This window comes from Bubalus bubalis, chromosome 2, assembly GCF_019923935.1.
Source record: "Bubalus bubalis isolate 160015118507 breed Murrah chromosome 2, NDDB_SH_1, whole genome shotgun sequence".
Taxonomy (NCBI): domain Eukaryota; kingdom Metazoa; phylum Chordata; class Mammalia; order Artiodactyla; family Bovidae; genus Bubalus; species Bubalus bubalis.
Genome location: NC_059158.1, coordinates 56,516,474 through 56,541,575, shown reverse-complemented (window position 1 = coordinate 56,541,575; position 25,102 = coordinate 56,516,474). Strand labels below are relative to the sequence as shown.

The window sequence follows — 25,102 nt, the reverse complement described above, 5'->3', positions numbered from 1 at the left end:
TTAATATCTGCTATATGATGTCTCTGGGCCTTTGTCTCCTCAGATATGAGGGACTAGAGGGGTCGGAGCTGCCTGGGTATTTGTCATGAAAGTGACACAGGTGGTAGAGATGCATCCGCACCTTTCGCTCTCCAGGCCCTTTTTCTTGGTGTCTGTCCTGCATTTATTTTAGGGAAATTTTTTGGAAAGGGGAGTAATACAGAATGTAGATGTTTCCTACTTGAATTCTCACTTGGTGTTATAACTGTTATGTTGATGAATACTGTTATGTGATTTGTTTTTCTGTAGAATTTTTTTCATTACAGAGTAAAGATATTGACATAATTAACAACCATAGGACCCATTACCATACTTACTAAATGTTAGTTTAATCATTTCATGTTTTCTTGGAAGAAAAAAATGTTTCAGTCAAAGCCCTCTTTATATCTCTTCCTAGCTCTAGCCCTCTCCTCACTGCAGGTAATTCATCTTTTGAAGTGGGCATGTATCCCTCCTGTCACTTATTTGATCATTTTCTTCCCTGTCATATGTTTTTAAAATTTTGAAAAATGCCACATCTCAGTATCCTTCATCAAATTTTAAAAAAATGAGTTACTCAACAATTTTTTCAAGACTTATCTGCTTGATACATAAAGGTCTAGTTTATCATATCATGTTTTATATTCTTCTTATTTTTTAAAAATATCTTTTATAAATTCACAATGTGGAATTTAAGACATACAAAAGAGTGTGTATTGAAAAAACTCTTCACCGAGCTGTCCAGTTTTTCTTCTTAGAAGCAACTGCTGCTGCTGCTGCTGCTGCTGCTGCTGCTAAGTCGCTTCAGTCGTGTCCGACTCTATGCGACCCCATAGACGGCAGCCCACCAGGCTCCCCCGTCCCTGGGATTCTCCAGGCAGGAACACTGGAGTGGGCCTAGAAGCAACAGGCTTTACCAATTCATTGTATATCCTTCCAGAAATACTCTTTATGTACATGAACAAAGTATTATTCACATACTTTCCCACCCTGCTGTTTTGTACAGATATTATGTACCATTTAATTCATTCATTTTTTATGAATATTTAGTTGTTTCTAATTCTTTGCTGTTTTGAGCAGTATTGTTAGGGCCCTTTTGTACCTCTCTCTTTGTACATTTGAGAATTTAATATTCGGGATAGATACCTAGAGCTGCAGTACTTAGTGGTAGGATAGTAGCAAAAGTTTCATCTTTGAAGTGAAGTGAGGTGAAAGTTGCTCAGTCATGTCCACCTTCTTGCGACCCCATGGACTCTCTCCAAGCCAGAATACCGGAGTGGGTAGCCTTGTGGGGTAGATACCTGGAGCTGCAGTACTTCGTGGTAGGATAGTAACAAAAAGTTTCATCTTTAGTAGGTCATTTTCTCCAAAGTGACTGTTTCAGACTTCAGAATTGGATGAAAATGCCCACTGTTCTGTATTTTTGCCTATTCTTGGATATTGACAATATGAGTGAAATTACATTGTGCTTAGTTTATATTTCTTGGATTACTAGTGAAGGTGTGTATCTTTGCTTGTGTTAATTGCCCATTTACAATTCCTCTATAAATTCCTTATTCATATTTTTGACTCATTTCTATTTCTCATACGTTCCTTGCCTTTTTAAATTGATATGTTAGATTTCTGTAGATATTCTTGACACTAGTCCTTTATTCATTTTGTAAGTTGCAAATACCTTCTTATATTCTGTGGCTTGTGTTTTAGTCACTTTAAAAAAAAAATTATTGATGTATTTTTGGCTGTGCTGAGTCTTCATTGCTACATGTGGTCTTCCTGCCAAGAGCAGGGGCTACTTCCTAGTCGCCGTGTGTGGGCGTCTCCTTGCAGCCGCTTCTCTTGTCGTGGGGCACGGGCTCTATGCTTGTGGGCTTCAGCAGTTGTGGCACCTAGGCTTAGTTGGCTCACAGCATGTGGGGTCGTCCTGGACCAGAGATCGAACCTGTGCTCTCTGCATTGGAGACATTACCACTGGACCACAGGGAAGTCCTAGTTACTCATTTTTCTACTTTGAAAATGGTCTTTTCACTACGTGATTATTCTTGAAATAAAGTCTTACTGTTATTTTTGCAAATTTCACTGGTGGTAACTGAAGTATATACACCATGCTGTGTTCTTTTTTTTGTAGTGGATCAACAACCTGGAAGTTGATAGCAGATACAATTCATGGCCTTCTAGTCTACAAGAATTGCTTCGCCCCACCTTTCCTGGTGTGATCCGACAGATCAGGAAGAACTTGCACAACATGGTAAGTGAAGCTCCTTGTTGCTGGACCATGATCTCTGTTTCTCCCTTGCCTTCTTCCTTTTCTCTCGTATCTACAGTGTTTGCGTCTCTCCTTTACTAGTTGCTTCTCTGCCTCGTTCCTGCCCCCCACTAATACCACTAAATATGTTTTTTTTCTAGCTCTGTGTTCAAATTGAAAGGGTTTGGAAATGTATTCATTGTAGGGCTGTGAAATGTCCGTGTATAAGGGATGCTCCTCAGCTTTAACCTGAAGGTTTAGATTGTCTTGAGTTTTAAGATAGTTTTCCTTTTTCACTCAGAAGATAAATATATCTACTGTTTTTCTTGAATAGCTTAATCCCTAAAATTTGATAGTTCAGTTTATTCTCTTAAATAAATCTTTGCCAGCTCCTACTTTTTATCCTTATTCCACTGCTTTAGAAAGACAGAGGTTCTTAGTTGGCCCTCTTTCCCCATCTCATTTCTTTCTCTTTCCTCATGTAGCTCCTGCAGAGACGGGATGAGGGCTGAGGTTGGCTTCCTGAGAACTTTTCAGGGAAACGGTCTTCTATACTTCTGTCACTCTTTTGAAACCCCCCTTTTTCCCTTCCTAGTCAAAATTTCAGTCTTTTTTTTTTCTTGGCATATGAAATAATTTATTAAATGAGAACTTTATTTGATTCAATGAGATGGCTATTATTTTTTAAAGCACACCATGAAAGCTTAATACATGATACCTATTATTGTGGTCTAAAAATTGGGTTCTATGCTTTGAAATGAATACCCAAGAAGCTAATCTCTGTTTTCTAAAGTGGAAGAATTAATAAAATATGTATTGTTAAGTAGTGAAGGATAGGAATAAGGTATCTGGATGTAGTTTTCATGTTAGCATAAGATCATGACAAAATCATTTAGTCTTTGAGTACCATGTTCTTTGAATACAGAGGGAGGGTAACTGCTTGCTATTTGTATAATTTCTTTTTTATAAGGTTCAAAAGTAGCTGGAGGAAAATGGCCAACCCAATAAAAAGATGTAAGGCATTTTTACTGACCCAGTGGCATTTGAATGAATGTCATTTCATGTTTTCCTTTCCCTCTTCCTGTAGGTTTTCATAGTTGATCCTGTTCACGAAAGCACTGCAGAGTTGATTAACACAGCTGAGATGTTCCTCAGTAATCATATACCACTAAGGTAACATCATTGTTGATTTGATAATATAACACTTAGTTGAGGTTTTGTTTGTCATTCTTAAATGCAAATCTGATACTACTGAACTTTAGGATAATTAATTGTGGGGATCATTAATTACAGTTTTATCTTTAGCTCAGTATGAAGCCAGTGTATTTTGGGGTAGAAAACTTGATTCTTAATGAATAGAATCTTACTATCATTGAGTTATTAGTAAATAGCCCATGTAAAATTAGCATGTGATCTCAGTTTATTTTCCAATGAAAGGGAATTTTCCTACACAAGTGTCCACATCACAAAGCCTACCTCCACTTTTGGCAGAGATAAGAAGCTTTGCCAAGAACTTTTGTTAGACTCAGAACTAAATGTATACACAGCTTTTTATAGATGCAAACAGACACATTTATTTCACTAAATAGATTTTACCAAATCTACCAACAGAGTATTTAAATGGCTGAGTTTCCACTGTGCCTTTTAAGAACAGTGTTTTAAGGTTTTACATATAAAAGTTAAGGTATTTTCACTCACATTCTAAATAATATCTGATAATTTTATGAGTTGATAAAATTTGAATTCTTAGAAAACAAGAAAATTAAGAAGAAAAGAGCTCTTTAGTTAACAAATGTTATTGTGTGTTCCATACTTAGCACTGAGCTAAGTGCTGTGAGTGGTATATAAGGCACATTTCTACCCTCTTGGAAAAAGTGCAGCGCCTACTTCCTGTAAGATACTTGGTTAAGTGCTGAGTGATATCCTTACTAGTTATAAGTTCTTTGGAATTTCAGGGAAACAAAAGACTATAGACGGATATTTGGGAAGGACAAAGGTTTCATGGCAAAGTTGGATTTAAGTAGACTTTGAAGAAAAAGGTGGGTTTTCATTGATGGAAAAGCAGAGGTTTTGAGTTTAATGAAATTTTTAATGTAAACATGAATACTCTCTGCCTCAGGGGCGGATTACAGCCAGAGCTATGTTTGATTAAAAGGGAAATATAAGAGTGGTCATGTATGGATGTGAGAGTTGGACTGTGAAGAAGGCTGAGCACTGAAGAATTGATGCTTTTGAACTGTGGTGTTGGAGAAGACTCTTGAAAGTCCCTTGGACAGCAAGGAGATCCAACCAGTCCATCCTAAAGGAAATCAATCCTGAATATTCATTGGAAGGACTGATGCTGAAGCTGAAGCTCCAATACTTTGGCCACCTGATGTGAAGAACTGACTCATTAAAGACCCTGATGCTAAGAAAGATTGAGGGTGGGAGGAGAAGGGGACGTCAGAGGATGAGATGGTTGGATGGCATCACTGACTCAGTGGACATGAGTTTGAGTAAACTCTGGGAGTTGATGATGGACAGGGAGGCCTGGTGTGCTGCAGTCATGGGGTTGCAGAGTTGGACATGGCTGAGTGACTGAACTGACTGATAAGAGCAAAAAGAAGTTGGCTCATGGCACACAGTTCAGTTCAGTTCAGTCGCTTAGTCGTGTCCAACTCTTTGCGACCCTGTGAATTGCAGCGCGCCAGACCTCCCTGTCCATCACCAACTCCCAGAGTTCACTCAGACTCACGTCCATCGAGTCAGTGATGCCATCCAGCCATCTCATCCTCTGTTGTCCCCTTCTCTTCCTGCCCCCAGTCCCTCCCAGCATCAGAGTCTTTTCCAATGAGTAGACACTAGTTAAACATTTACTGATTTGGATTGAGAGACAGGAGCAAGAAATGTGGCCTTCGGATTTCAAGGGTAGGTAAGAAGAAGGCACTGGCCTCATAGGCATGTTGTGAACAATTGGGGGAAAGGCAGACCAGCAGTTGTTTTCCTTTGTTGCTTTGATGTGGTGGCTGGGTTGTTGGCAGTTCAATGAGGAGAGGAGAGAACGAATCTGAGAGCCTTCTTGCTGGTCCTTGATGAGGGACCGGGCCTGGAAGAACCTGAAGTCTGAATTTTGGAACTTAGTTAACAGAACGACTCTGATGCCCTTTTTAGAAATTGAATACCTGGGAAAGGGAAGTATTGATACTTTGTGAGGAGATAATTAGGTTCTCTCCCTTATTTTTATTTTCATAAAAATAATATTTAGGTCATTCCTGTCTGGAGCTTACTCATGTGATTTCTGTCATAAAAGAGATTAAAAAAAAAACAAAGACAATTTTTAATCTGAAAGCAAACCCTCTCAACCACCTTATCTTTGGATACACAAATTTTCCACATACATTCTGAGAGTATGATGTTTGAAATATGTTTGTATTTTCTTCTATTTAAGCTATACTTTAAAAAAAATGAATAGACTTTGTATTTTTTAGAGCAGTGTTGATTAATGAAGTGATGTTGCTGCATTCTTATTAATGGAAGTCCATAGTTTACATCTGGGTTCACTGTTTGTGTTGCGCATGTTGGGAATTTTGACAAATGTATAATGACATTTTCCGCCATTATTTTGCAACAGTATCATAGATTAGTTTCACTGCCCTAAAAATCTCTTGTGTGTCACCTGTTGGTTCCTCCCTAACTCTCTCCCAGCCCCTGCCCACACATGGTCTTGTTACTGTCTGTAGTTTTTGTCTTTTCCCGAATCATAATGTGTATAACATTTTCAGATTGGCTTCTTTCACTTAGCAGTACGGTTTGCTTTTAAGTTTTGTCCATGCCTTTTTGTGACTTTATACCTCATTTCTTTTTATCACTGAGTAATATTCCATTATATGGATGTCTTATAGTTTTTCGGTCCATTTGCATGTTAACAAACATCTTTGTTGTTTCCAGGTTAGGGCAGTTATGAATAAAACTGCTACAAGTATTTGTGTGCAGGTTTTTGTATGGATATAAGTTTTCATTGCATTTGAGTAAATACTAAGTGTGATTGCTTTATCTTGCGGTAAAAGTGTGTTTCGTGTTTTGAGAAACTGCCACATTATGTTTGAAGTGGTCGTATCATTTCACATTCTCACCAGCAACAAATGAGGGTTCCTATTGCTCCACATCCTTTCCAAAATTTTGTGTTTTGGGTTGTACCCTTTCTCATAGGTGTGTGGTGGTATTTCATTATGGTTTCAATGTGAAATTCCCTAATGATGGTGATTTTGAGCATCTTTTTTTTTTTAAAACCAATTCTTAAATAAATTATTTATTTATTTATTGTTGCCCGCACTGGGTCTTTGTTGCTGCACCCTGTCTTTCTTTCTTTCTTTTTCCTGTCTTTCTTTAGCTGTGGCAAGCAGGGGCTCCTTTGTAGTTGTGGTGCGTGGGTTTCTCCGTGTGGTGGGCTGTCTTGCTGTGGAACATTGGCTCTAGTGCATGGGCTCAGTAGCTGTGGTGCAAGGGCTTAGTTGTCCTGTGGCACGTGGGATCTTCCCTCACCAGGGATCAAACCTGTGTCCCCTGCATTGACAGGTGAATTCTTAACTGCTGGGCCACCACGGAAATCCTTGAATGTCTTGTAATATGCTTTTTTGCTGACTGTATGTCTTGTTTGGTGAGGTGCTTGTTCAGATCTTTTGCCCAGTTTAACTTTTTAAAAATTATTAGTTTTAAGAGCTCTTAGCATATTCTGCATATCAGTCCTTTATCAGATATGTGTTCTGCACAGATTTTCAGCTAGTCTGTGGCTTGTCTTCAGTCTCTTAGCAGTTTCTTTTGCAGAACAGAAATTTTTAATTTAAATGAAGTCCAGCATACCCAGTTCTTTTTGTTGTGGGTCATGCTTTTGGGGTTAGACCCAAGAAGTTATTGCCAAACCCAGGATCACCTCATTTTGTCCTGTGTTATTTTCCATGAGTTTTACAATGTTTTGTGTTTTACATTTATGTCTGTGATCCATTTTAGTTAAAGACTGGCCGTTCTTCATTGCTTTTGCTCTGAGATGGAGTCTAGCGGCCTATTGCCAGTGCAAATTTTTTTGGCCAGTCTGTAAATGTGTGATGGTGTTTCTTTGTGGTTTGTTCCTTTAAGTTTTAAAATGTAATTAACTTTGGGTATAGCTTTTTACTTAAGGACAGTAGTAAAAATTTTAATGCTTTCCATTTGCCTATGATGCTCATATCGCTGGGGTGAAATCTCGAAATCCACCACACCCGTGTATGATTTCACATTCTGAGAATTTTCACTTCTCCTAATTTTGATTTAAAAACAGAATGAAATCTCCATCTAAAACTATAGCAATACCTTATATGTCAGTGATGGTCTCATTTCATGATCTTGAAATGAGATCTTGAAATGAAACTTGCTCCAATAGTTATAGTCTAAGCCACCTTTGGGAACTTGCTTTTTTTATTCTTAGGTGATGAATACCTTTGCCAACCATGTTAGAGAATGATGTGAACTGTGTTTTGTAAGATGAAACCTTTCCTTTTTTGACTGGTTGCATTCTTTGAGATGTTTCATTTGCTTCTTTTTGCTCACCTCTTTCTCCCCCCAGACTTGGTTTAATCTTTGTGGTTAACGACTCTGAAGATGTTGATGGGATGCAAGATGCTGGAGTGGCTATTCTGAGAGCGTATAACTATGTTGCACAAGAAGTGGATGATTATCATGCCTTCCAAATTCTGACACATGTATGTTTTTGTTCAAAATGGTGAATAATTTCTAAAAATCTAAGTTACTCTCAGAAACAGTATGTGGTAAGGGGATTCTATATTTCTGGAAAGATAACCAGGTAAAGTATTCACAAACTTTATGCATTTTATATGTTAGAAATTGCCTTTTTTGTTACGCTAATGTTAATAATAGATTGTTGAGATTTCAGCTAAGATTCCTTAGATACTAAATACATTAATATATCTTAGTCTTCTGCCTTTTGACAATTTAAAATCACTGATTAATGCCTTTTGGTAACTGTGATGTTCTCTACTTGTTTAAAAAACTTTACTCTTTTTCAAGACCATCATGATATTTTCATTAGGGATACATTTAATATTCAAGTCATAAAATTCTTATTATCTGTTTTCTCTATTTTTAATTGGAAACTCTCAAATGTTCTGAATTATATATATGTATTTTGAGATACTTGCTCAAGTTCAAACAGAGAACTCTCCTTGTTTTTTTTTTTTTTCTATTTTTGAGTATTAAAAGTTTATAAGTAGTAGTTGTTTTGTTTACAAATTAGTGTTAATTATTTAAAAGCTACTTTAAAGCAGTTGGTTTTCACCACTTCTGTTTTACCTGTAATCATGGTGGCAGCCTGCTGTTTATTATGCTTGTCTTGTTTATTGTTCAGAGATTCAGTCAGAGGCTTTTTTTTTATTAACTGAGTGTTCCTTTATTTATTTGGCCAGCCTTTATTAAAGATGTACCCTTTACAAAGAAGTGTAAGCTTTTCCCCATCCTCCGACTCCTTACGATCTACCGGGGAATGGTGTGGGTCTGTGTGGCACCGCTGGCTACAGCAGCATGAGGACCTCACTCCATGGAGTGGGGGTGTTCTTGTGGAGTGTCGAGTTGTCTCAGCTCTGCATAGGTGAACACGCAGGAGTCAGTGAGCAGTGACTGCAGATCAGAGGTAGTGACTCCAAGTTGTTAATGTGACTTGAACAGAATATTGTGAGCACAGAGTGGAGCAGGGAACCTGGTCAATGAGCCTGGGCTGCGTAACAGGTATCTAGGTCTAGAGTTAAACTCCAGTCCACCTGAAAAACCGCATTGTGATGCGTATATGGAGGTGGATCTGACGAAGGCTGAGAAACGGGCACGAGTACTAGTTGATGAGCTGTTGCTGTGACCTCTGTAAGAAATAAGGGTGGACTCATGATTAGCAGCAGGCTGTGGAGAATGAAATAGGTTCATGTGAAGTTACTGAGGATAAGGGCTTTAAAGTCTGCTTTTTAAAGTTTTTTCCACTCATAGCTATGTGTATGAGGGAAAGGATAGTGAGTTTTCTTTTTCTTTTTGGTCACAAGAGGAAAAAAATTGTCTGTTATTAAAATTTTTTAAAAACAGTATTGACGTGTCAGTTAAAAATCTCTTCTCCCCTCTCCTTAATTCTACTCCCTAAAGGCAGCCACTGTTAAAAGCTTGCTTAGTATATCCTTCCTATGCTTAACTGTGTACGCACAGACACAGTTTTGTTGTTTGTTTTGTGTCTGCCTTTTACAAACAGGGATTATGCCATACATATTTTGAAACTCTTTTCCCCTTAAACATCATGGACATAAATTCTTATTTCAAGGATTACTTATAAGTATTCAGATTTAAAAAAAATTAACAGATTTTTGCGTTTTGGACTTTTAATGTGTGAGTATGAACTGACTGAGTTATTTTACAAATATATAGTTTCTAACATAAGAAGGCATAAGGAAGTAATACAGAAAAGGGAGAATTGCTAATATGTCCCATTTGCCCTTTATGAGAAATAGCTACTTTAAAGCAGTTGGTTTTCACCACTTCTGTTTTACCGGTAATCATGGTGGCAGCCTGCTGTTTATTATGCTTGTTTTGTTTGTTGTTTAGAGATTCAGTCAGAGGCTTTTTTTTTTTTTATTAATTGAGTGTTCCTTTATTTATTTGGCCAGCCTTTATTAAAGATGCACCCTTTACAAAGATGAGTAAGTTTTCCCCCATCTTCTGACACCTTACGATCTATTGGGGGACGCCTCCACAGAGAGGCGTCTTTTTCCTCGGCATTCTGAAATCTTTTGTAATAAGTACTCTGAAATTTGGATTTGAAAGTGTAGTTGGTTACTTGGTTTTTCTTTCTTTAGATGTATAACAAAGTAAGGACTGGAGAAAGACTGAAAGTTGAACACGTGGTCACTGTCCTGGAGAAGAAATATCCATACGTGGAAGTGAATAGCATTTTGGGAATTGACTCTGCATATGATCAGAATCGAAAGGTAAACATTCTCTGGTGTTTCTCATCTGACTGCTACACTATGCTTTCCTTACCTCCCCTTATTATTGAAAGTGAAAGTCACTCAATCTGTCTGACTCTTTGTGACCCCATGGAGTATACAGTCCATGGACTTCTCTAGGCCAGAATACTGGAGTGGGTAGCCTTTCCCTTTTCCAGGGTGTCTTCCCAACCCAGGGATTGAACCCAGGTCTCCTGCATTGCAGGCGGATTCTTTACCAGCTGAGCCACCAGGGAAGCCCAAGAATACTGGAGTGGGTAGCCTATCCCTTCTCCAGTGGATCTTCCTGACCCAGGCATTGAACCAGGATCTCCTGCATTGCAGGCGGATTGTTTACCAATTGAGCTATCAGAATTTCTATTAATATAGGTGGTGGTGGTGAAATATTTAGATACTTAGCATTTAAAAAATTTAGAAACCAGATCACTTTTTTATCTTAGCAAATATAGTTTATTTGTCAATTTTGTGAAGGTATCACTGATCTTTAGCTGGTCTATTAGCTATTAAATTGAAAAATAATTTATCTTTATTATGCAGTGGTAGTACTTATGTGATGTGTGTTCCAGATAAAAGCTGTTGGAAGTATATGATGTATGCTTGTGAGGGTATGATGTATAGCCTAATGTGTGTCACGTATTTAATTGTTTAGGCTAAAGGTGGAAATGCAGTAAGAAATGTAATCAACAGAATGGCAAAGTCTGATAATAAAGATGTAGGGAAATATTTTAAAATCTTTATTTAAAGATAATAATGAGACAAGTAAATACAGTGAAGGATCTTTATTGCAAACAGTAACATGGTGGTTAGTTTATTGAAAATAAGTGTTGAGGCAAGGAATCGAAATACATTTCTGAAACAATTTAAAACAGTAAGAGTATATTTATTTACCAACTTTTTTCATTTCTTTGAATGAAAGACAAGACATTTGATTCATCTGCTTGAGATCTGAGCTATCATTTCATTAGAAACCATACTGGTACTGAATGCATTGTTTATAATTGGTCTTTTGTCTGAGTACAGAATCCTAGATTCTATAATTTCCCTCTCAAGTCTTATGCACACCGAATTCAGCACCAGTTGTTTTAGCCTTTCGCTTTTTTGTTTTTCTCATCATTCAGTTTATTTTCATTTCCTCCCTTCCTCTCATTTAACTTAATATAATTTTATTAAGGTGACATTGATTTATAACATTATATAAGTTTCTTGTGTACAACATTTTATTTCTACTTCTGTAATCCCCTACAACTTGCTCACCAAAAATTTAGATTCTATCCATCACTATACCGTTAGTTGATCCTATTTAGTCATTTCTTCCTCTCCAGTATCCACTACTTTGTTATATGTTTGTTTTTGTTTGGTTTGTTCATTTATTTTATTTTGCTTGTTTATTAGATTTTTATATTTCACATAGAAGTGAAATCCTGTGGTATTTGTCCTTTTCCATCTGATTTATTTCACTTAGCTTATTAACTTCAAGGTCCATCCATGTTGTCACAGATGGCAAGATTTCATCTTTGTATGGTTGAGTAGCAGACTGAGCGACTTCACTTTCACTTTCATGCATTGGAGAAGGAAATGGCAACCTGCTCCAGTGTTCTTGCCTAGAGAATCCCGGGGACGGGGGAACCTGGTGGGCTGCTGTCTATGGGGTCGTACAGAGTCGGACACGGCTGAAGCGACTTAGCAACAGCAGCAGCAGTCTATACTATGTGTGTGTATATCTTATATCTTTATCCATTCATCTGTTGATGGACACTTGGGTTGTTTCTGTATCTTGGCCGTTGTAAACAGTGTCATGATGAACATAGAAGTGCATATATTGTTTTACATTAGTATTTTCATTTTCTTTGGATAAATGATCAGAAGTGGAATTATTGAATCATATGGTAGTTCTATTCTTAACTTTTCTGAGGAGTCTCCATACTGTTTCTCATAGTGGCTGCACCAATTTACATTCCGACAGTGCAAGAGGATTCCCTTTCCTCCACATCAGTTCAGTTCAGTTCAGTTGCTCAGTTGTGTCTGATGCTTTGCCACCCCATGGACTGTAGCACACCAGGCATCCCTGTCCATCACCAACTCCTGGAGTTTACCCAGACTCATCTCCATTGAGTCAGTGATGCCATCCAACCATCTCTCATACTTACCAGCATTTTTTGTTGTCTGTCTTTTTTACAGTAGTCATTTTGGCAAGTGTGAGGTGATAGCTCATTGGTTTTGATTTGTATTCCATGATGATTAGTGATATTGAACATCTTTTCATGCACCTGTTGGCCATCTGTATGTCTTTGGAAAAGTGTCTTCAAGTCTCTGCTCATTTTTTAATCAGGTTGTTTTTGTTGTTGGTGGTGGTGTTTTGAGTTCTTTCAGATCTTCATATGTATTTTGCATATTAATCTCTTATTGGATATTATTTGCAAATATCTCTCATTTTGTAGGTTGTTTTTTCATTTTAGTGATTTTTCTTTTGCTGTGCAGAAGCTCTTTTCATTTGATATAATTCCATTTGTTTATTTTTACTTCTGTTTTCCTTGTCTGAGTAGGCATATCTAGAAAAATATTGCCAAGACCAATGTTAATGAGCGTATTGCCTTTCTTTTTTCTTGGAGCTTTGTGGTTTCAGGTTTTACATTAAAGTTTTTGATTCATTTTGAGTTAATTTTTGTATATGGTGTGAGACAGTGGTCTAGTTTCTTTCTTTCTTTTTTGTTTTTTTGCATGTGGCTGTCCATTTTTCCCAACACCATTTGTTGAAGAAACTATCATTGCTCCATTGTATGTTCTTTGCCCCTTTGTCATAATTGTCCCTATATATTTGATTTTGTTTTGGGGCTGTTATTTCTTGTTCCATTGATCTATGTATCTGTTTTCCTGCCAGTGCCATGCTGTTTGGATTACCGTGGCTTTGTAATATAAGGAAGTCAAGAAGTATGATGCCTCCAGCTTTGTTGTTTTTCTCAGGATTGTTTTGGCTATTTAGGGTCTTTTATATTTCTGTATAAATTCAGAATTTTTGTTCTATTTCTATGAAAAATGTTCTTGAGATTTCAATAGGGACTGCATTGCATCTGTAATATAAATTGCCTTAGGTAATACAAATGTTTTAACAGTGTTGATTTTTCCAATCTGTGAGCATGAAATATTTTTCCATTTATTTGTGTCTTCAGTTTTTTCAACAATCTTACAGTTTTCAGTGTGTTACAGATCTTTCACCCACCTGGTTACATTTGTTCCTAGGTGTTCTATTGTTTTTGTTGTGATTATAAACATTAATTTCTCTTTGTGCTTAGCATATAGAAATGCAACATATTTTATATGTTGATTTTATATCTTATAGTTTTACTGCATTTGTTTATTATTTATAATAATTTTTTTAGTGCAATCTTTACAGTTTTTTACACATAAAATCATGTCATTTGCAAATTGTAATTGTTATTGGGCTGGCCAGGGTGTTCCTTTTGTTTTTAAGTAAAAATAAAAGCCATGTTTTCATTTTCCCCTAGAACTTTATTGAACAGCATATTCACCATTTTGTTCCACTACCTTCTGCCATTTTCGAGGCAACTTCATAATTCCATCTTCACAAAACTTTTTATCGTTTTGAACAAAGAACTGTTCCAGGTGCTTTTTATAGCCTTTCAGGAAATGGAAACTTTTTTCATTAAGAGAATTTTGTAAAGACTAAAATAAATGGAAATCCGAAGGTGCAATGTCTGGAGAATACAGCAGATGAACCAGAACTTCCCAGTCAAACTATAATAGTTTTTGCCTGGTCATTAGAGAAACTTGTGGCCTTGCATTATCCTAGTGGAAGATTATGCATTTTCTCTTGACTAATTTTGGATGCTTTTTGTTGAGTACTGCTTTCAGTTGGTCTAATTGGGAATAGTACTTGTTGGAATTAATCATTTGGTTTGGTGGAAGGAGCTCATAATAGAGGACTCCCTTCTAATCTCACCGTATATACAATATCACCTTTTTTGGATGAAGACTGGCCTTTGGTGTGGTTGGTGGTGGTTCCATGATCTGTTCCATTCCACATTATTGTATAGTATCCACTTTTCATCACCTGTCACAATTTGTTTTAAAAGCGGACTGTTTTCATTACAAGTAGAGAATCACATGCAGAAATATAGTCAAGAAGGTTTTATTCACTTGTGTGGAACCCAAACATCAAAGCAATTAATGTAACCAAGCTGGTGCAAAATGATTTTCAATGCTTGATTTGGATATTTTTAGTATGTCAGCTATTTCCCTTTCTCAATTCATGTCTTGATTTGATTGCTGTCAGCTTCAACTGGTCTGCCCAACTGTGGAGAATTGTCTGGTGAGAAATCTCCAGCACAAAATTTTGCAAACCACTTTTGACAGTCATAGCACATTCCACATTCTCTATACACTGCGCAAATCTTCTTTTGAGTTTCAGTTGTGTTTTTACCTTTCTGAATAAAGCATAATTATGTCAGAAAGGTTGCTTTTTTCCTCCCATCTTCAGTATTAAAGTGGCTATGCAAAAATTCACCAATATTAATAAGTTTTAAAAAAATCCTTGCTGATGGGACAGCTGTCACAATATGGTCTATTAAAAGTGTTTCAAAGAAAGTTAAGACAACTGAACACTACTATAGCTACCTCTGCTCTCTTCTGGTTTCCACTTGAATAGTGTATCTTTTTTATCCTTTCTTTCACTTTTGAGCCTTTTTGTGTTCTTAAAGCAGCAGTGAATTGTAGGCTTATATAGTTGGGTCTTATTTTTTAATCTATCCAGCCATTCTATACCTTTTGATTGGAGAATTTAATATAGTAACAGAGTGATTATTGATAGGTAAGGGACATATAATACCATTTCATTAGTTATTTGAGGCTGATTTGTATTTCCTGTTTTTTTCTTCCTCTCTTGCTGCCTCCCTTTGTGAACTGATGATTTTCCATAATGGTATGCCTTGGTTACTTTCTCTTTATCATTTGTGAACCTACTGTAGATTTTTGTTTTGTGGTTACTATGAGTCTTACATAAAATATTTTGTAGATATTAACAGTCTCTTTTATGTTGATGATTTAACTTTGATCACTTATAAAAACTACTCTTTTATTCCCTCCTCCTTTTTATTTTGGACATCACAATTTAATTCTGTATTGTATGTGCTGTGCTGTGCTGTGCTTAGGCGTTCAGTTGTATTTGACTCTTTGCGACTCCATGGACTGTAGCCCGCCAGGCTCCTCTGTCCATGGGGGTTCTCCAGGCAAGAATACTGGAGTGGGTTGCCCTGCCCTCCTCCAGGGGATCTTCCCAATCCAGGGATCAAACCCCGTCTGCTGCATTGCAGGCAGATTCTTTACCATGTATATTTAATAGCAAATTATTATAGCCTTAGTTACTTTTAAAACTCTATTTTTTTTTTTGCTTTTCATTAGCATATTCTTTATACTGAAAAACAGATGGAGTTTCATGTGTGAACTGCATCATCTTTAGAGGGGAATTCAAGCGACTCTATGTTCTCTTTGAGCGTGGAGGTCATTGCTACAAAATTTGTGGTTGAGGGCTCTCTCATGCTTCATCTGAATACTCTTGTCATTTGTAGAGTTAAGTTTCTTTAATTTCTTTTTTCTTTGATGCCTTCTCACTGGATAATTGCAAAGTTTCTTTTAACTTGTAGATTTTTTTCTTTTACTTGATTTCACTCTGATGTTAATGATATATTGTTTTTTATTTCATTCATTATATTCTTCAGCTCCAGAATTTCTGTTTGGTTCTTTTTTATGCTCTCTCTCTTTGTCAGAATTCTAATTTTGTTTGTGTATTGTTTTCTTGATCTTACTGAGTTGTCTTTCTCTGTCTTGTAGCTCATTGAGTTTCCCTATAACAGCTATTTTGAATTCCTTATTGTATAAATTGCAGATTTCCATGTCTTCAAGATTGATTGCTGGAAGATTACTGTGATCCTTAGGTAATGTTATAGTTTCTTGAATTTATTGCATATTCATTGCATTTTTATGTTGTTACCGGAAGTGACTGGTAGCAGTCACTTCTCCCAGTCTTTGCTCTCTGCTTTGGGAGAAAAATACCTTTCATTCCAGCCTTGTTAGGAATTCTGAGGCTTTCTCAGAACATCTGTGGGTACACGTACTCCATGCTGTTGTTCCCTCTTGTGCAGATTTCTGAAGCTTGTTTAACTCCTCTTGATTCTACAGTGCCCCAGGCTGGGTGCTGACAGGCCCGTTTTTTGTTTTTCCCAAAGTGGCACTACAGCTCAAATTTTGTCTGTTTCTGGCCCACGGGTTTGGACTGGCTTTCTGTATGTCCTCATTAGCCATTGGCGAAGTTCACTCTTGCTGCCGTTATCAGGATTGTACACTGGGAACCAGCCTCTGTGTGCAGGTTTATGTGGGTAAAGGTGTGTAGAGCACTGCAGGGTGCCCATGAGCCATCTGGGGGAGATCTGTGAATGAGATGTCCTGGGTGGCTCTTAGGTGGGCTTCTTGATGCAGTAAGTAGGATCTGCCTTCCTTAAATGCCTGAAGAGCACTGTCTGCTGCTCTCCCAGCTTTCCCACTTGGTGAAGCTGCTCACAGTTCTGTATTCTGGATGGGGCAGAACAGAAATGAGCCTCTTTGCCAGCATCTTACATAGCTGGGGAAGCTGAGTGCTCAGTCCCTTGCTTTTACTTCCCCTGTAGAAGAGATCATAGGCTCAGAATGTCTCTTGTGTCCCTAAGCTGTGCTGACTTGGGAGGAGAGTGATATGAATAAAGTCAGACTGTTTCTCTTAGTCTCGCCAGTGTGTCCAGTGGACAAAGTCCTGGAACTTCTCTGCTGGAAACCTAGACCTTCTTTGGCATCGTATCCATGGGTGATCGCATAAGATAGTTGTTCCCAGGAGTTCCCTGGAGCCAGCTCAAAGGCCTGAAATCTCCTGAAAACAAGGAGATTTAACACTGAGGCAGGAGTGATTTGGGGGCTTCCCAGGTGGCTCAGCTGTAAAGTCTTAGGTGGGCTTCTTGGCATCGTATCCATGGGTGATTGCTTAAGATAGTTGTTCCCAGGAGTTCCCTGGAGCCAGCTCAAAGGCCAGTGCAGAAGCCACAGCCATTGTCAAAGTCTGTCTGCCTGTTCCCTGCTGCATGGGTGGGCAACACTTGTCCCAGGCCACTTGGCGTTTGGTGCTGCATTCCAGAGCTCCCACAGAGACACGTTTGCCTGTGGATGGATGCCGAATCATTGCTTTTCTGTGAGGGAGGCACTAATGAGGGATGTCTTATTCAGCCATGAAACTGATATCACTCCTTTGCATGCGTGCTCAGTCACTTGCTTACATCCAACTCTTTGCCACCCCATGGACTGTAGCCCGCCAGGCTCCTCTGTCCATGGAGTTATCCTGGCAAGAATACTGGAGTGGGTTTTCATTTCCTCCTCCAGGGGATCTTCCTGACCTAGGGATTGAGCCCACATCTCCCGCATCTCCTGTATTGGCAGGTGGATTCTTTACAGCTGAGCCACCTGGGAAGCCCCCAAATCACTCCTGCCTCAGTGTTAAATCTCCTTGTTTTCAGAAATATCCAGTTGGGTTTGAAGTTGAAGCTGGTCATGAGGTCTACTCAGTTTAGAGTGAACATGTTTCCGTTATTGTATTGCAACCTTTTGTTCAGTCACTTTCCTTTTATTTTTTTAATAAAATAATATTGATATGGGCACGTGCTGGTGATTTTTTTCACAACCAACATGAGTAGTACTCTGTAGAAAAAGGAAAAGTGAAATAAAAGGAAAGAAGGGCCACTTGAGAATATTTGAGGAAATTAATGGAATTTTCTCATATTTCACATTTGGAAAATGTTTAACTTTGATTTTCTATCATTCTGTTGAAGAAAAAGTATGTGTTGCCTTTTTAATTGTGGGTGATTGCTATATCAAAAGGAATTGCTTGAAAACATTGAATACAGTGGACAAATTGGAGGAAAGGGTGTGTTTTAATAGTTATAATATATATATGTATTTATTTATTTTTTAAATTTTATTTTATTTTTAAACTTTACAATATTGTATTGGTTTTGCCAAATATCGAAATGAATCCACCACAGGTATACATGTGTTCCCCATCCTGAACCCTCCTCCCTCCTCCCTCCCCATACCATCCCTCTGGGTCGTCCCAGTGCACCAGCCCCAAGCATCCAGTATCGTGCATCGAACCTGGACTGGCGACTCGTTTCATATATGATATTATACGTATTTCAATGCCATTCTCCCAATAACATATTCTTTAATGATACATATGCAGAGTTGGATGTATTAGAGATGAAGGACATATTCTATAATAGTAATGGTTTTAAAGCATAATAATGTGAGGAGTATTAAGCTTCTAGGGCATGGATTACCTTAATACCTTAATACTTGTCCTGTGTGGTAAAGCCTCCCAACTTGCCTTTTTAAACTTGAAAAGGCTTATGTTAATAGACTGCTAAAACAACGCTGGAAACATAATTGTTATGTTAAAAGAAATGATAATATTCTAAAATTTACCTCTTATGATCAATTTATCTTGTGCAACAGAGAATCAGTTATTACATCTTCTTGAATTTTCATTTATATCCAAATGAATAACTCACTCTTGAAATACAGGCTTTCAGTGATAGCTTATATAAATACATAGATACAAAAGTGATAAGAAAATAGCATACTGTTTTGCTGTCATGTTTCTTTCATATAGTGCATAATTAGCAAGCACTGTTAAAGAAATACCTACTTCTGAAGAAAAATATATTAAATCTAAAGTTCTGATTTCATTTAGCAGATTATACATTTGATTGAAAAATGAAGAAACTCTCTCACAACCAATATTGGGTTTGTGTATATGTGTGAAAAATGTTTCAAGAAGCAGTCTCCATTGCAATAAATTTGAGGTGATCATTCTTTTACGTCTGTTGATATAGAAATTGATCAGTGAAAGAGATAGATATTGTTAAGAATTTAACATTTAGCTCTTTACATTTATAAAACAGTTTCATCTAAATAAGTTGTATAATCTGTATCTGTATGTGTGGGTGCTAAGTTGCTTCAGTTGTGTCCAGCTTTTTTTGGACTATAGCCTGCCAGGCTCCTCTGTCCATAGGATTCTCCAGACAAGAATACTGGAGTGGATAGCCATTCCCTTCTCCAGGGATTCTTCCTGACCCAGGGATCAAACCTAGGTTTCCTGCATTACAGCAGATTCTTTACTGTCTGAGCCACCAGGGAAGCCCAGTCTGTATCTAACTTTCCCTAAATAAGGTTCACAGAAAGTGGTATTTTCACATGTTGTCTTTTATGCACTGAAATCTTGATTTTGCTGAAGAATCAAGTGAGAGTATCACAGACCCAGCTCCTCAGTCGTTTCTCCCATTTGGCCATTTGCCTCATCTGTACTGGTTAGTGGGCCTTCTCATATAAACAGGTCATAATTTCCTAAGTAATCGCATACTTTCAAGAGAAGATTATTGTGAGATTCCCAGAAGTCCTAAAAATCTAATGATCAATAAGATTTTTTAATTTTTTAAGATTTTTGTAGGACATGTACCCTTCATATGAAAAAGCCCAAGGAAAATAGATTTTTTTGAAAAGAAGGAATAAGTGCATGTTTTTTAAAGGAGAAATGAGTACAATTGGCAAATGTGATTATACTTATAGATATCTGAGTCTTTTGTTATAAATCTGAAGCATTGTTATCTTCTGTGTTTGATATCTGAAAGAAGTAATTGTTTCTAAAACTAAGGAGTACAATTAAAGTAGATCTTTTGAACTGAAGAGCATATAGTCTGATAGGTGCATATTTGTATCTTTTAAAGCCAAAGTAAGAAAAGTTCTAAATTATTCATGCCAACATTTTACCACTGGCATATTATCTCTGAGTCTTTATTAATCTCAGTTATCTTTTTATGAATGACTCATTTGTGACTTTGTAATCAGTGTTTCAAAATTGTGTATAATTAGCATTTTTAGTGATCGGTTTCTAGAAATTCTCACATAAAAGTTTTAAGTGTGACTTGGCTTATTGGCCTGCATTCTGTTGTTTAGTCTGATAATCTTTTTGCAGGTTGTGAAAATGGAAAGTCAAAACATCTCCCTCCCACTCTTGACTTTTACTCAATTACCACTTTCAGAGAAAGCCAATGTTACTTACTTCCTATTGTTACTGAGAGTTATAGTGTTGGTTTTGTTTTGTTTTCTTGGGGAATCCATCAGTAAATTTTCAGAGCTCAAAGTATATTAAAATTGGGTGTCTAGGAACTTCTTTGAAATAGGTGAGATTTCAAAGAACAGAATTAATGTAAGTTTTGGGGGTGTACATTTGAAAAGTTTTAACAATGGCATAGAGAAGTGGCAGAGATCAACCTAGAATGGTATAGAGAAATGGTGAGCTCACAGTCTTTCTCACTGTGCCCTGTTATAGTCCATCATTGAAGTCTGTAGTATCATTTACCACTGTGGCTAGATCCGAAACTAAGCTTATGACTAGTATTAGTTTACCACATTTTTCTATTCGTGCTATCTAAAAAAGGTTATATACTTTAAATTTCTGCTATTTTCAGAAAATATCAGTTATAAGGTGTTTAACAAGGATGTCTTATAAACTTTTTGTGTCTTGGATAATAACATAGTTTTTACTCTAAAAATTTAGTCTTGAGTCTGTGGTTGGTATCTGGAGGAATGTACCTATATAGATTTTTGGAAAAGTCTCAGATGTGTTTTTTCACCTGGTATTTCCCTGCCAAGGAAGTTCTTCTGTCTTTGAGAAGAAAAGAAAGATTGAGCTTAGTACATTATAGAGTGATTTTTTGAGCACTGTCTTTTCACCAGCCTTGTTTTGGTTTCTGTAGGTGTAATTTCTTTTTTAGTGATATGGACCCTTTTAAATTTAGAATTGGATGTAAATATTTTATCTCAGGTTATGTGCCCAGGAGCACTAATAATTTATGACAGTCTATAGTAGTGCCACCTATTATGGTAGTCTCTGGTCACATGGGCTTTTAAAATGGAAGTTAATTAGTTTCCTATGCTCAATAGCTACATGTGGCTAGTGGCTACTGCATTGAACAGTGAAGATAGAATATCTCCATCATTGCAGAAAGGTCTGTTGTGTAGTTTGGGCTGTAATATATATAATTCAGATCTGTTAGCCTGGGCTGCTTAAAATTACCCTTATCCCCACCTTCAACTACTTCTTGATTTATAAGGTTTTGTGGTTTTATTAAACCTCAGTAATTTAAACTCAAATTTACCTAGTAGGATATTAACTATGATGTTCTTTATATATATATTTAAATTAATTTTTATTGGCGTATAAGTGATTTATAATGTTGTTAGTTTTTTATATATTTTGAAAATAATTTTTCTACAGTTATCTCTTGGATTCTATATTTCTGTTGCTTTTTTTTTTCTTGTTCGATACATGTATGTGTGAAAAATATGCTTTGTTCCATTTTTCTCAGGAATGACAAAAATATCCTGTTTGTGGTCCCATGTGTTTCAGGAAGCAAGAAGTTACTATGAGCAGACTGGAGTTGGTCCACTGCCAGTTGTCCTATTCAATGGAGTGCCCTTGGAAAAGGAGCAGCTAGACCCTGATGAATTGGAAACCATTACAATGCACAAAATCCTAGAGACTACAACTTTCTTTCAAAGAGCAGTGTACTTGGTAAGTAGTGTTTAAGGTAGATTTTGAAAGAGAATGGTTTGCTTACATTTTTGTAGTCTCTGTATTAGGCATTAAAGTTCTTGAAGTATCACTGTTTTCTGTACCACTCTCAACTGATTTGTAGACTCCCAGCAAATTCTGGGAGTGGAAATATTCATGAGACTTCTGTACATTGTTTTTGAAATAACTAATTTTATTGGCTTTAAGATTAAATTTTATACTAAAAATTCCTAAGAACTTAGCCATTCTTAGAAACATTTATTCTACTTCTAAGGAATTTTGACATAGAGAAATTCAAATATGCCATATGTGTGTGTATGGGTAGTTATTGTTGACATCTAACTTACGTGCCATAAAAGTCAACCTTTTCAGGTGGACATGCGGTAGGTTTTAGTATATACACAGAGTTATGCGGCTGTCACCTTTGTCTAATTTCAGGGCATTATTACCCCTAGAATAAACCTGACACCCAGTAGCAATTGCTTCCCATTATCCCCTACCCTTCCCCCTGGCAACCATCAATCTGTTTTCAGTCTGTGTGGATTTGCCTGTTTGGATAGTTTATATAAAGGGATTCATGTAATATCTGGTCTTTTGTGATTGATTTCTTTTACTTAGCATAATGTTTTCAAGATTTATCCTTGTTGGAGCATATGTCAGTACTTCATTCCTTTTATCACCAAATAATAGTTCCTCCAACGGACAGACCACGTTTTGTGCATTCATCAGTTGATGCATATTTGGGTTATTGCCACTTTGAGGCTACTGTGAATAATGCTGCTGCTTGCTATAAGCGATCATGTAAAAGTTTTACTGTAGACATGTTCTCAGTTGTCTTGGGTATATACCTAGGAGTGGAATTGTGTGCCCATTTAGTTCTATTTTTAACAGTAATTCTGTTTTTAAGAGAGCTGCCAGACTGTTTTCCAAAGCAGCTGCACACTTAAACATGTATACAGCTTCCATTTTATATAATTGGTATTATCTGTCTCTTTGGTTATAGGCTGGTGGGTGTGAAGTGATATCTCATGGTGGTTTTGATCTGCATTATTCAAACATGAATGAGGTTGAGTGTTGTTTCCTGTGCTTATTCACCATTTATTTCCTCTTTGGAGAAATGTCTATTCAGATTATTTGCCTGTTTTTAATTGGGTTATTTGTTTTATTAATGTTGAGTTATAAGAGTTATTTATGTATTCTGGATATGAATTACTTATTATTATATGTATATGATTGTCAAATATTTTCTCTCATTTTCTGGTGTGTCTTTTTACTATCTTGGTAGTGTGGGTTTACTTTTTTTGTTGTTGCTTGTACTATGTGCATCATATGTAAGAAACCTTTACTTAATCCTAGGTTATGAAGATTTCTGTTTTCTTCTGAGTATTTTATAGTTATTTCTCTTAATGTTTAGTTCTTTGATCCATCCTCAGTTAATTTTTGTATGTGGAGTGAGGTAGGAGTCGATCTCTTTTTCCATGTCCAATTTGAGACATGCAGCTGGATATCTTTTAACTATTCAGTTACCTGCCCCAGTACCATTTTTGAAAAGAATAGCCTTTCACTGTTAAATTGTCATGGTACCCTTGTCAAAAATAAATTGCCCACTAATGTATAGGTCTATTTTTAGACCGTCTGTTATTTCGGTTAGCCTACTTTTCCTGTGTAAGTACCTCACAGTCTTGATTATTGTCATAATCAAGTTTGAGTTTTCCAACTTAGTGTTTTTCTGTTTATAAGAATGTTTGGCTCTTTTGTGAATATTAAATGTATAAACATATGAATGTGAAATATATAAATGTATACTGAAGCAGTCACTATGATAGCAAAGAATGAGAAATAATTTAAATATCCAACAATATGGTGGAACACAATGCAGCCATTAGAAAGACATTAACTAAGACCATCTAAAGACATGTCTACAACATGTTGCCATGGACCAGCAAATGGATTATATAAGGTAGTGTGGCTAGGCTGATCTTATTACTGTGTATATGTGAATGTGTCTGAGTAGGTGACGTAAGTATGTGTATGTGTGTGTGTGTGTGTGTGTGTGTGTGTTAGGCTGGACATGTGCTTAGTCACTCAGTGTGTGTGTGTGTGTGTGTGTGTGTGTGTGTGTGTGTTAGGCTGGACATGTGCTTAGTCACTCAGTCATGTCCAACTCTTTGCGACCCTGTGGACTGTAGCCTGCCAGGCTCCTCTGTCCATGGGGATTCTTCAGGCAAGAATACTGGAGTGGGTTGTAGTGCTCTCCTCCAGGGGATCTTCCCAACCCAGGGACTGAACCCAGGTCTCCCGCATTGCAGGCAGATTCTTTACCATCTGAGCCACCAGGGAAGCCCAGGCTGGAAAGAAATAACTCAGATGAGCAGCTTTTTCATGGACAGCATGGCAAGATCATGGATGATTGTTTTTCTTTGAACTCTTCTGTATTTATCATATTTTCATCAATGAATATGTACTATAGTGCTAATTTGAAGTAAAGAAGTTTTTAAAAAAGCCTTAGCCTGTTTACCACCTGACAGGAAAACTGCTCAAGCACAGAGAAAAACAGTTGCTTTACAGTTTTAAGATTGAAATTATATTAAAAAAAATCAGATTTGAGTTCTAAGTGAGCTTCAGACAAGATAATTATGTGCCCACTTCCCTGGTGGCTCAGACGGTAAAAGCGTCTAGGTACAATGCAGGAGACCTGGATTCAATCCCTGTGTCTATCGCCTGGAGGAGGAAATGGCACCCCACTTCAGTACTCTTGCCTGGAAAATCCCATGGACAGAGGAGCCTGGCAGGCTGCAGTCCATGGGGTTGCAGAGTCGGACACGACTGAGCGGCTTCACTACACTTGTGGTTTTAAAGCTCATTGTGTGGTTTTGAGTAAACATTACAAATTTCAACTCACTATTTGCTAAAATGAATATTTTTAGAAAGGAGCTTTTCCAAATCACATTGATTTACATGAACACCTTTGGTTTTCAGTCTGCTCTTTTCACTGGGCTCCTCTCTATGGTCAGACATGCCCCATCTGCCATTTTGCATCAGGCCAGCTTACAAGACAGTTGTCTATAAAATTTGTAAAATCCCTAGTGAAATTTGATTAACTAAAACCTTAGTTAATCAGTCATGTAGGTCTTTGTTTTTTAGGAGAAAGATCAAAGAAAGAGGAAATAA

General features: G+C 37.1%; 1 protein-coding gene across 2 annotated transcripts in view; it reads left to right on the top strand.

The window, feature by feature from the left end:
• The window catches only part of UGGT1 (UDP-glucose glycoprotein glucosyltransferase 1), a 111,469-nt gene that overhangs the window by 31,190 nt on the left and 55,177 nt on the right, over positions 1–25,102 (top strand). For both annotated transcript variants that reach the window (XM_006061567.3, XM_006061566.3), the window contains exons 14-18: positions 2,144–2,263; positions 3,348–3,433; positions 7,839–7,974; positions 10,117–10,248; positions 21,767–21,931. In XM_006061567.3, the coding sequence (XP_006061629.3) occupies positions 2,144–2,263; positions 3,348–3,433; positions 7,839–7,974; positions 10,117–10,248; positions 21,767–21,931 (639 nt within the window). The remainder of the gene's footprint in view (positions 1–2,143; positions 2,264–3,347; positions 3,434–7,838; positions 7,975–10,116; positions 10,249–21,766; positions 21,932–25,102) is intronic.